The sequence below is a fragment of the Parasteatoda tepidariorum genome, chromosome 6, assembly GCF_982258835.1.
Source record: "Parasteatoda tepidariorum strain Cologne lab strain chromosome 6, Ptep-v5.0, whole genome shotgun sequence".
In the NCBI taxonomy this organism is placed as follows: Eukaryota; Metazoa; Arthropoda; class Arachnida; order Araneae; family Theridiidae; genus Parasteatoda; species Parasteatoda tepidariorum.
In genome coordinates, this window is record NC_141760.1 from 18,226,779 (window position 1) to 18,240,282 (window position 13,504).

At 29.8% G+C, this 13,504-nt stretch overlaps 1 protein-coding gene across 1 annotated transcript; it reads right to left on the bottom strand.

Annotated features, from left to right (window-relative positions):
- Positions 1 to 740: 740 nt before the first annotated feature.
- LOC107444354 (astacin-like metalloprotease toxin 5) lies at positions 741 to 10,352 on the bottom strand. Its single transcript, XM_016058468.5, has 6 exons — positions 10,227 to 10,352; positions 8,264 to 8,331; positions 6,579 to 6,654; positions 6,248 to 6,362; positions 4,234 to 4,409; positions 741 to 990 (listed from the first exon to the last, which is right to left on the bottom strand). The coding sequence occupies exons 1-6, from the start codon at positions 10,264 to 10,266 to the stop codon at positions 764 to 766; spliced, it is 702 nt and encodes a 233-aa protein (XP_015913954.1). The 5' UTR covers positions 10,267 to 10,352; the 3' UTR covers positions 741 to 763.
- Between the last annotated feature and the right edge of the window lie 3,152 nt (positions 10,353 to 13,504).

Sequence of the window (13,504 nt, forward strand, 5' to 3'; positions counted from 1 at the left end):
AAAGATATTTAAAACGAAAAACAATTAGCCGCATTTAATTAATTTGGAAAACCTCCTCATAGCTTATATTAAATAGTTTTTACGAAAGGAAATACTTGCACTAGCAATAATGCATATGTGCCTAAATAAGATCTTTCAAATTTATTTGTATATCTTAATTTTTTTTCCTTTTTAGTTTATATCTTGAAAAAACATATACTTTGAAGAATTTTCTAAGAACATACCAATGATATTCTTTTCATTGAGTCAAATTAGTAAAAAATGGCATGAAAAAATGTAAGGTATACAATTTTTGCATCATTTTAAGGAATGTAATGTTTTGAGGGGCAGAATGCAAAATCTATATATAATTCTGAATATATAAACAACGAGAATTTAGAGAGCAAATACTCATAAAATTGAAAATGCGGCTGGTTGTTTCGTAATCACTGCCGACCAGCCTGTGTAAGGGTCAGGGAACTGGCCTTACATCAAAGGTTCTGGGTTTGAATCCCAGGCAAGGCATAGATATTCTTTCCTTCTCTGTGCTATTTGTCCTTACTGTGGGAATAACGTTGGCCCCCCTTATAGGGTGCCCCTGAAATTCTGGCCAATAAATCTGCCCTTCAGATGCCTGTATGACGAAAGGTCATTCTCCAGGTGGGCATTGTCAAATTTTTTTTTTGCAATCATCACTTTAACAGAAGAACACTTACGGATTGCGATTTATGAAACTTTCAAATGTTAAAAAAAAGCATGAATACATTAAAAATAAACTTTATTTTTATGTACATTCATACAGTTTGTTTATACGAAATGCGTCACTGGGACTGAGATTTCCTTTGTCATAAGGCTCTATTAATTTGACACCCTTCTTCTTGGCTTTCATGGTAATTTCATATCCATTTGCAGAAAAAGCACTTTCCCCATATAGCATTATAGAGTTGTAATCAAATTTGTTGAAGATCTTTTCTTGACTTGGTTGGAATTTTTCAAACTGGTCCTCCGCACCTAAGTTTAAATTACAACATATATGATATAATTTGTATTACAAATCATAATAAAATACTGTTTTAACGGAGTTAAGAGCGAATTTTCAAAACCGTATTTCACTGTTTCAAGTTGTATGAAAAGTTTAAATTTGTTGCGTAGACGCGCTAAGTTCACTTATGATCATCAGATCCGTGTTGGCTCAGGGGATAGAGCGTTCGCCTTTCGATAGGGTTCGAATCTTAGCGATGGCTGGTCGATACGAATACCACATTCGGCTCGTACCAACCACAGTGCTGACGTAAAACATCCTTAGTGCTAGACGAATCATGGGTAAGAGTTTCCTTGCCATCAGGATAATCGTGGGAATTTTTCGTGCTTTTCTTCTCCAAGTAACACGAATGGGGGTTAGTTCCATCAAAAAGTCCTCCACGAAAGCAAAGTTCTTCCAATACTTGATACAGGATTCCCCTTGACTTCTGGATTGGGTTCAAAATTACAAGGTTACGGAGTTGAACATTAGTAGTCGTAAATCCAAAAAATTGGGTCGGCTGTTCAACGACGGTAATATATCAGATCAGTGCCGTTCCTGGGGTGGCGAACGCCTGCGTGCAAGAATAATTTTGTGCGCCCCTATATACTATGCTTAAATTTTGATGATAAGGTCAATTTTCATAATCATTTTTAGTTTGAGGTTTAAACTGAATAGTTTCCTTATAGACTAAAGTCACTTTAGTGTAAGTGTTTGATTATGAAAATGGGCGTAATAAAATAAAACAACGAAAAAATATGACAAAAAATTTATTTTCGACATCAAATAAAATAGACGATTAACGTACAATATAGGTCATAAATAAAACACGTCCATTCGGAAATTAACAAAAAATCTAAATCTAGAAGCAAAGTGTAGAAGTTACTTCTTATATTAGTTTATTGTTTCTTCCTGAAATCAAAGTTTACAGCTTTGCTATAATTTTATTTTTAATAATTTGCTATAATTTGATTTTTTTCGAATAGTTGAATTTGGCGCCCCTTAAAATAGGCGCCTGCGTGCGGGGCATTCGCTGCATACCCGCCAGGAACGGCACTGTATCAGATTGAAGACGCTCATGGAGTGCAGATTATTTTCTAACTCTTCTAACTTCACGGATATCTATGAATTCCTCATTGTACTTTTGGAACATTAACCTTAACTAAATTTACTTAAAAAAAAAAGAAAAAGAAACAAAATTATTAAACTATTACAGTACCGTAAAAAATTTATCTCATAAACATTCAAAAAGAAATTGGAATTCCTGGATATTTGCTTAGTTAAACATATCTAAATTGTAAAATGTCAACAACTCTATCTATTTTATTCATTCTTACCACTTTGTAAAATTATGCCAAAATTATATTTAGAAGTTTGTAAATATTTTTGCTTTCAATAAATTCTTGCTGACTGGGCTCGTTCCTAGGCTGGAGTGGAGCCGGACCAGTAGCCAAGCTTTGGGCTATATGGTAAAGGGTCCATAATGACCTAGGTACATGTCCAAAGCTTGGAGAAAAGAAAAAAAAAAAAGTGCAGATAGGAGTCTGAAAATTGTTAAAGAAAATTTGTTTCAATTATAGACTGGAATAAATTTTTCAGAAAGTAATATGTTCCTGATAGATACGCGACAGGGAAAGGCTGGTTTATTTTTGAAGCCAGTACATTTTGCGCCTTTTCAAAAAAAAAAAAAAAAAAAAAAAAAAACTACTTGTGATAGTGCTTTGAAATTTTTAGGGTACATATGAGATTATATCAGTTGTATGCTGTGATAATGTTTTAAAATTACCAGGAATACTTTTTGAGTTATGAAAGAGTTTTCCTCCAAAATGATGAAGCTTTTTAAAAAACTAAAAGTTCTCAATTCATAATTTAACAAAAAAAATTCTGCCAAAGATGCATATTAACAGTCATTACTTTTAAAACATATATATGTAAATATTCTGTGAAAAAAACTGAAGCGATATCTTGCTTCAATGCTGAAAAAAAGATACATCGAAAAAGGCAAGTTTTAGTATTGTTTTTATATGCCCTACTGACTTCTCTTAAAGCTGAGCTAAAATTCTCCAAATGCCCCTTTGCCAAGCGTTTTAGAGTTTAACACATTTTTTTTTTTATAAAAAAAATTCATTTTTTTTAATGCATTTATGAACTTTTTCAAACATTATATTTAGTGTTTATGTGATGAGTTAGTAAATTTAGTCACAGCGGAGGCTTGTGAAGAATGAAGCTAGTGCTAAGCTCACCCGTATTTTCTAGAACGATTTATAAATGATTAGTATGAATTGCCTGTGACACGTTCTACCACTATGCTTGTAATAGAAACGAGGCTGCTTTAAACCCCAACATGACCGAGGCAGATTAGGAAAGTGCTTAGGTAGATAAACGATTCGGCTTTTGGCTTGGTTTGATTGTTAAGTCAAATTCAGAGCCATATTAATGGGACTTTGGCCATGGGCAGTGATTTATGAACGATGCGAAGACAGTATCGACGAACACAACGACGATTTTGTTCGAAGGGCATCACCCCGCTTCAAAGTGTTTATAACAAACTACTGATTAACTGAACATTTATCAATTTTTTCTATTGTTACTGTTACCATGCATAAGCATGGGCATTTTCTTTTAATAACTTACACCTTACGGATAATTAAACTCTGTACCTCCAATATACTTATAATTTACTTTACGTAATTTTAATTATGTTCTCCACCAACCTTTTGAATCGAACTGATATTTATTCTTCAATAACATGAAAAAAAAACAATTTTCACTATGTACCAAGATGAATTATTACGAAAATGTTTCATAATATTGTTTTTATGATGTTGTTGTTGTCCAAGGCCAATAAGGCACTGGGGGTGCGATTGATTTTGCATTCCAGTGGCGCCATCTATGACCAAGAATTCGACTTCTGACACACCCGTACGTCACACCTGTTTATAGGGAGAACCTATTCATATATCCATTCATTCATTCACAGATCGTCATTTTGATATACCTCCAGTGGTATAATTTGCTTTAGGAACATGAAGAACTTTGTTACCCGACTGATTAACGTGCACCACTCACCATTTACTACACAGGGAGTCTTCAGCCGGCTTAATTCGAACTCCCGTTCTCACGATCGTGAGTCTAGTACCCTACCAACCAGGCTATCCCAGTCTGTTTTTAGGTTAAAATTGGTAAATTTGATTTTTTACAAAAGATTAAATTTTATCAGTTAGAGTACTTACCCGGTGCAATGTTCTCCCAGAATATGGTTATATATTCGTCTCTATCTGATCTGTTTTGCTCATGTGCAAAACCGATAGCATGGTTTAATTCATGGACAATGGTACCTATTGGATCACAACCTCTTCCTAAAGATACAGGCTGCATGCCACCAGTTTTGCCCCAATAAGAATAGCACCTGTGTTATTGAAGAACTTATTGGAAGAGATGTATTAAGATACACTTTTTAGAAAACTAAAATAATTAATCTAAGCTTGTTGTTAATCATATACATAATTTAAATATAATATAAATATATAAATGTAATTTTTATAGTTAAGAATCAATGTAGTATCATAAAATAACACAACCATTTAATGATACCGTACTGTAAAAATATTGGGATCAACTTACGGTAAAAAATACTGGCTCTCTAGGTGCATCATCCGTAACTCTTTTTTACTGAAAATCCATTTTTATCTTAAAATTTTATATCGTAATTTGTAAACTAATATATAATTAATCACAGTGATTCAGTGCTATTGCAGTTAATATTACTGTAAAAATTACGGCATGTTTTTTGTTCCGTAAAATTTTACTGTAAAAAGCACCGTTACTCTGAGTGCCGGTATTTTTTACCGTAATTAGATTCGGAATTTTTACAGTGTATGATACGGTATCATAAAATAGGTATGTCGTTTTATGATATAAAAAATTATATTTATATTGCATTTAAATTAAGTATATAATAAAAATTATATTACATTATGTATAGTTCAAACACATAATTTCTGGTATGTGTTGATTTTTATATGAAGTATGTGTATGCTTTAAAAATTCAAGTGTGCACATATTTTAAAGCAGTTTACAAAAAAACATTAGCTAGTGACAGTCTATTTTTTTTAAAATCATGATTATTATTTATGTTACGGTTAACGTAATAATTACGGTTATTATTAACACTAACCGGTCAATATTCATAATAATTTCTTTTGGTCAAAGTGAGAAATATTACAAGTTATTCACTTAAACCGGTTATTATAAGTAATAACCAATGAAGTTTGATCAATGTGATTAAACTGTTTATATATCTTTGGGACACGGGTGTGCCTCTTTGTATATGTGTTACGGTTCAAGTGATAAATCCGGTTATTATTAATACTAACCGGTCAAAATTAACTATAACCGCTTCTTTTGGTCAAAGGGAGAAGTAAAATGGGGAGATTTCTTTCCGTATTGTGATCTGTGGCAGAATAATCTCCAAGTCTTGGCAACTTCCGGGCAGCGGCCAGCGAGGAACGAAAAAAAATTTCCCATAAAGGGACCCATTCGAAGGGTATAACTCGTAGACAACTCTACAACAAACATCTACCGTTATTTTAAAAAATGTTTTTAGTTTGAAATTAATTTTGCGCTTTGGCGATTGTATTTGGCGTGGCAGATCACGATACGGAAGTATCACCAATAAAAAAGCGAGGGAATAACATTGAGCAAACTTATAGCCTATTATTAATAATAACCGGTTAGTGTGATAAATTCGCTTAAATTATTCACTTGAACCGGCTTATTTGGTTATTATTATTATTATCGACTGGTTAGTATTAATAATAACCGACTATATTCACATTGATCAGAACATATATAATTATAAGAATATTTTTTCATTATTGTTAGAGTTCCACGTTTTCCTTACTTTAAAATTTTATACGCACTTACAAGGCGAAAAACTTTATTTAGAGGTAATGTTAGACGAAAAAGAGATAAATTTTTTCCATAAATAAGAATCAATGTAAAGATATGTAAGATGAGTCAGATAGCTGTAACAAGGCAATTAAGTAACGAAGACATTATTACAGCTTCTTATTATTTCATATCAATTGGTTAATCTTAAAATCGAATTCTTCATAGCTTTGTGAAAAGAAACTTCTGTTATTCCTATTTTTTTATATTTTTTTTTCATAACATTTCAAAATAATAACTTATTTGAATTAGAGCCAGAATGAAGAATCGCTAAATCTTTATAATTTTTATGCTTACCCGTCCCCTTTAAAAATATTAATATAATCAACTTCATCTTTCCTCTTCACAAATGTTATACAGGTTCGACTGGAAATATGTTTCATGGCTTTTTCTATGTTGGCTTCCAATTTCCCTATGAAAGAATATAATGAGGATACATTAAAATTGTGCACAAATGGATTTTTTTTTATCTGTCCTGAATACATGAATAAAAAATTATATAAATATGATGGTATGTAACTAATGAAACTAATGAATACCTCTGAGATATTTTAAAATATTCTTAATTAATTATTATTAAGAAGATTTAATTGAATTAAATGAAGAAACTAATTGAAGGTTCTCTTACATAATGCACTGTCGATTTTGTAAGGAATTTTTCCACCAGGCCATCTCATAGATTCTATCGGAATCCCATTGCGATCCTGAAAAATACGAATAAATAACTGATAAAAGAAGTTAATAAATCGTTTGGTATTTTTCTTAATCGAATTTTTTGTCTGTAGATATTGTAAGGAATTTTTCCACCAAGCCATTTTATAAATTCTATAGGAATCCCATTACTATTCTGAAAAATATGATTAAATTACTCATAAGAAATTATTAAATCGTTTGGTATTTCTTATAGAATAAAATATACCCCTTCTAACTTAAAACGATATTAAATCTTCCTAATAATGAAATCGATACATTTTGTTATTCCTTTCTGACTAATGATTTTTTACCCCCAAAATATGGGGTAGTCGTGATATGGGAAACATGGTCCCAAGAGTTTGGTCAGAAGACTCCAAAGTAAGGACCCCTTAATATTAATTTTACTTTTTGTGTTATTCACTATATATAGATGACTTTTTAAGCGAATTGAAAATTGTTTGTACACACTTATAAAATTCGTTTATCCAAAGATAATTCCATGCAAAAAACAACAACTTTGAGTTAATATTTATTATTTATTACTATGGTCGAAAAAGTTTTGAATTGTAAGGTTTAAAATTTTTTTTAACGAATGTAATGTTTTGGGATGTAATACAAAATTTGAGCGAAATCGGTCGAATAGTTCCAGAGAAATTAAATTTCAAGAAAGCCAGATACTTAAAATTTGGTTTCTCTGGAGTTATTCTGCCGACTTTGCTCAAATTTTGTATTTTGCCATGTAAAATTATATTCATTAAAATGATGTAAAAAATAGTGTATCTCATAATGCAAATTTCTTTTCGACTATTATTAAATAAAATAATAAAAAATAATAAATATTTGATAAAACTTCTTTTTTGCATGACATTATCTTTGGATAAACGAGTTTTATAATTGTGTGCAAGACTTTTTCAGTTCTATTGAAAAGTTCTTGAGATATAGAGAGATACGCAAAAAGTAAAATTAACACTAAAGAGGTCCGAACTTTGAAGCGCTTTTCTGCCCAATTATTGGGTCTATACTATGGTCTTAAGAATTGTATCTATTGGTGGTAGACGCCTCCTTCCTGCCATAGTTTTCAGAAAAAAATTCTTTTGATGGCATAATTAAATGCAGATCCCTGAAATAAAAAAAAACTGATATATTCAGAACTGTAGCTATCTTGAGAAATAAAATAATGTTAAAAAAATTATATAAAAATTCCAAAATAGTAATTGTTCGAAAAAAAAACAAACAAACAATCAAATGGATACATAAAAGTGACGTCATTGTAGGCATTTGTCGATTCAGAAACCAATTAGACTCGATACACACGTAACGTCGCTTACAGGTATCCAATTAAATCTGATTTAAATCACATGGTTAGGCATAATCAATTGATTTCATCTTTAGTTGCAAGCTCCAAACTGAATAGAATATTTCATTTAAAAAAATGTGCTTTTAATTATTTTTTATTAATCAATTCTATCAAAGCTTTGACTTGATCCTAGGTATCATCTTTTGAAAATAACTTGGGGAATTATATTTGCCAATTGATATTTCCTCTATCATATTTTACCTCAATATAACACACAGTCTTTTAGAGACTTTGTTAAATTTAAAATTTGTATAAATCCTTACCTTTATGCTATCTATTCCAAGTATATCCCCTTGGAACAAATCGGGGTTTTGCATCGGATGACCCGCCCCTGAAATATATTGAAATATATAGATTCTAGAATAATGTAATTGAAATATATATTATTCTAGTATAATGTTCTAGTATAATAGTATATATATAACATAATAATATATAAAATAAATAGAAATATACATATTCTGTTGTTTTATTTCATAACCGACGTTGAACAGTCGACCCCATTTTGAGCTTACAACTACCAGTGTTCAACTCCGTAACCTTGTAATTTTGAACCTAATACAGAAGACAAGGGAACTCCTGGATCAAGTATTGGGAGAAATTCGCCTTCGCGGAGTACGTTTTGGTGGAACAAACCCTCGTTTGCGTTACATGGAGAGGAAAACCACGAACACCTTCCATGGTTAGCCTAACGACAAGGAAACTCTAACCCATGATGCTTTACCACTGAGGATATTTTGCGTCAGCATTGAGGTCAGTGTAAGTCGGGTGCGGAATTCGTATCGACCAGCCATCGCTGGGATTCAAATCCGGGTCACCTCAATAGGGGGCGAACTTTCTATCCCCTTAGCTAACATGGCGTCCAATTCTGTTGTTTAATTAAAATGCAAATAATGTTAATGTTATGCACGCATCTAATTGATATTTATCTGATTAAAAGACTTTTTAACTTATGAACTTAAGGGATAAATTTGCTTCGACCTGTGTCTTGTCGCGGAGGAATATTTCCTATTGTGTTCCGTGCATTTGGAAAACAATTATCATGGGAAGGTTTCATTAAAGAAGACAATTTTCAAGGAAAATTTGAAACTATTAAACAAGTTTTAGATTATTCCGATTTATTAGTTTTGCTTTTTCATAGGTCTCTTTTCTTGTCTCGCCATCTTTGATTTCAGATTAAAATTTTCATTTTCGTTTTCTAAATTTTTTTTTCTTTGTTCTTAACAAGCTTTTGATGAAAGAGTACTATTTGGTAGCTTTACACCTTTCAAAAAAGGTGCAAAAATATTGCGAATAGCTATCTATTCCGAATGGAATTTTATTTAACGATATATATAAATAAAAATGCGTTACATTTATTAAAATTTAAAGCAATAAAATTTTGATTACTTATTCTATACCGTAATGGTCTTTTCTAAATTTGCAACGGAGTATAGCTCTCTCAGTGCCCTCTCAGTTTCGTGGTTTTACCAGTTTATTAATGACATTTGCCATAAATAAATGCACTACTGCAATGATTCTTAAAACAGTGCTAGATGAATCAGTTGGATAAGTGCAGCAGAGACAGAAATGTTATAAACTGAAATCGTCTGTGTGAGGCGATTCAATGCAATTGGAATAATATTGGATCCAAAATTTGGTGAAAGCTAACCAATTAAAGGTGATTGTACAAAAAGGGGTTTACTTTAATGAGAGGAAACTAACTGTAAGATAAAATTCTGTTGTTTATTCTATACTTTGCAATAAAATATTATTCCATTCTATTTTATTTATTCTATTCTATTTTATATTGTTATTATTCTATTCTATTTTATTTATTCTATTCTGTTTTATATTTTTATTATTCTATTCTATTTTATATTTCTATTATTCTATTCTATTTTATATTTCTATTATTCTATTCTATAAATTTATTCTATTTTGTGTTGAAACAACTGCTTTCTGACAGAAATCTTAAAACACCATGACAAATATATCAATATAGTATTTGTAATTGTGTCTTATGATTACGTGATTACTATTTGTCGTAATCACCCGTTTGCTTATAAATTCACGCAATTGCGATTACAATATTAATAAGATATTATAATAAAATTTGATCGCGATTACACTATTTGATTACTGTTAGCTATAATCAATAATCGATAATGTTTTAATTGATGCTTAATTGTCATTGTGAAAAAAGAGTTTACTTAATATTTTTAATAACGTTGAGTTTATACTTACATGCTGCGCTGATAAATACGAAAAGGAGATATATGTTCATAACTGTTGAAGGTTATCATCTGTTTTTCGAATCTCACCACCGGTAGCTTTGACTAGAAGAAGAAACTATTTTGTTATCGTGAGACTAAGAACAGAAGGTTTCTGTTAAGATTTTGTTTGCGTTGACAAAAAATAAATCTTCAGTAGCACAAATTAAGTAAAAGAATTTAATATATATATATATATACATATATATATATATATATATATATATGGTTATATATATATATATATATATATATATATATATATATATATATATATATATATATATATATATATATATATATATATATATATATATATATATATATGGTTAAAAATTTCTTTATTAATTTATACAATTTTCCATGTGCAAATCCATTTCGGGCAAATCCGTGTCAAAATTATCTATTGAAAGAATTTTTTCTTTGATAATTTAAATAATTTTTCTATGTGCTAATCCATATCGTGCAAATCCGCGGCTAAAATTATCTGCAAAACAGGCAATTTATGTTTCTCTTTTCTATTTTATACTTTTTCTTAAATAAACATCTATCTTCTAAAACTATTTATGATCAATTTTTAAAATTATCCAGTGTAATATTACCTTGCGCACATCCATTTTGGGCCCATCCTTGGTAACTAACAAATCAAAACTCAGAATAACAAATCACTTCAACAGTGCAGTAAGAACGACACTTTAAAACCCTCTTGTTACACTCAATTTGCGCTTTTGTTTTCATCTTTTGTTTTCATATTTTTTAATCTGGCAATATTTCTGCGAAAACATTTTTAAATCATTCTTGAGAAATATCCGTCCATGTAAGTTGAACTGATTTTGCTGCTCGCTTTATAGTCCCCCCTTTTTAATGTTTTTTCTTTTTATTTTATTTTATTATCTGTTTTTACATGTTATTTTTTCTTATTTGTACTTTTTGTGATCTATTTCATTTGTTGTTATTTTTAAAAAATTTTTTTGAGTGCTCCTCACACTATTGTATTAATTTATTTAGCTTTGGCTTTATTGATACAATATCAGAAAGCACTCTGTTTTGCGGATATAATCGTGTGGGCTGAAGAAAAGATTATATCCTTTTTTTTCTTCCGGTTTTTTAATTAACATTTCATGATTTTTTTTTTAATTTTATTTTTTTTATTTTTATTTTTTATTATTGTTATTTTTAATAAACTGTTGTTTGCTATTTTTTACTTATTATTTCCCTCCCTTTTTCATATGTCTATTATTTTTCTTTGTTTTATTCTTCGTTATGAACTCGTTATGAACTTCTATATGAACTTATATATATATATATATATATATATATATATATGAAAGGGTAGCAGTCATGGTGAGTGTTGTTAGGCCTCGCAGATAGTAATTGGAAGGCAAAAAATATTTTATTAGCTTCAGATAGTATATTCAAAACATTTTCTATTAAAGGCGGAGCTCAAATTCGCGCTCCAAAATTGTGTGCTTGTTTTTATCCTAGGGAAAGTAGCAAATGAATTTCCCTCTATTTTGCTACATTTTTGGGAAATCTTAGGAATTACTATTGATTTAAGAAAAAGCTCGCGTGATTCCCACAAAGAGAAAAGGGAAAAAAAGTCTTTACGCTTAGTTATGCATACTTGTGCCAAAAATAGATTTAAGAACAGGATGTAGTTTTTTAAAAGTATGAGAAAGTGTTTCCAATTTCAGATTGAAATTTTTTTTGACAAAAAGTGTCAATTTGTATTTTTATATCTCATATCACTTGTATTTTCAAATTATTTATCGTTCATGTTTCTGAATATTTAAATTTTTAAGAAATTTTTTATCGATTTTCTTATCCTAAGTGAAAAGTTTACTTAAATTGTGTTAGTATGAGGAATATCTTTATTTATTGTGATTTTCAAAAAGGACTGAAAAATCTTAAATCACAAAAACTATTGAAAATGAAGATCTAACACTTCAATTTGATGGTAGCGCTACTACAAAATTTGTTTTTCTTCCTCGAAGACATTATGAAATTTTTTTTTTGTATTGTGTACAAATGTGTATTTTTTATAATTCATGTTACTTTATATCTTGTTGATATCACAATTTTTTTTTCATTCTAAGTGTGTTATCATAGGGAAAGCTTTGCAAATGGATAAATTTTGAAATTTTTAGACATTAGTTAAAATTTTTCTGAGAGGGGGAATGTAACATAAAAAGCTTCTATTAATCGTCTTATGCTAGTTTTTTTGTTATGAAACTTCGCTTCCTAACTAATTATTCAAATCGAAACAATTTCTCATACTTTTAAAAAGCCGCACCCTGCTCTTAAATCCATTTTTGGCACAAGTATGCATAATTAAACGTAAAGACTTTTTTATTCTTTCTATGGCAGCTCCATTCCCCATCTAAGTGATAAGTGCTCTCCCGTTACTTTTTCTTTTTATTAATTTATTTTTATATATTAGAAAAGAGCATTTTTAAAGTGAAACCAGTGAAAAAAAAAAGGGCCAAACCAACTGCAAATAAATCCAGCCGGCTTGAAAGGGTAGCAGTCACGGTTAGCGTTATTAGGCCACGCAGACAGCAGTTGGAAGGCAAAAAATATTTTATTAGCTTCACATAGTATATTCAAAACATTTTCTATCAAAGGCGGGAAAAAGGGAAATCTTAGGAATTACTATTGGTTTAAGAAAATGGTCGCGCGATTCCCACAAAGAGAAAAGGGAAAAAAGTCTTTACGTTTAATTATGCATACTTGTGCCAAAAATAGATTTAATAATAGGATGTGGCTTTTTAAAAGTAGGAGAAAGTGTTTCGACTTGAATAATTAATTAGGTTGTGAAGTTTTATAACAAAGAAACTAATATAAAAAGATTAATAGAAGTTTTTTACTAACTAAATTTCATGATTGAATGGAAAATACCGATATATATTCTATATATATATATATATATATATATATATATATATATATATATATATATATATATATATATATATATATATATATATATATATATATATATATATATATATATATATATATATATATATATATCGGAATTTTCCTTTCAATCATGAAATTTAGTTAGTTTTTCAAAGAATTTATGACTAATTGAGTGTTATACACAGTGAAATATTCTGGATAATTTTACTGTAAAAATTACCGGTACTCAGGGTGCCGGTACTTCTTATTGATGCATGTTACGGAACAAAAAAATGTGATATACCGTAATTTTTACAGTAATAATTGCCGTAAAATCCTTGGCTCACTCTA

Bases quoted from the DNA above. Each gene is read 5' to 3' on its own strand.
- LOC107444354 (XM_016058468.5), bottom strand. From the start codon at position 10,266: ATGAACATATATCTCCTTTTCGTATTTATCAGCGCAGCAT. The intron at 8,332-10,226 runs GTAAGTATAAAC...AATATATTTCAG, and splicing joins CGTATTTATCAGCGCAGCAT to GGGCGGGTCATCCGATGCAA. The intron at 6,655-8,263 runs GTAAGGATTTAT...CGTATTTTTCAG, and splicing joins TTGGAATAGATAGCATAAAG to GATCGCAATGGGATTCCGAT.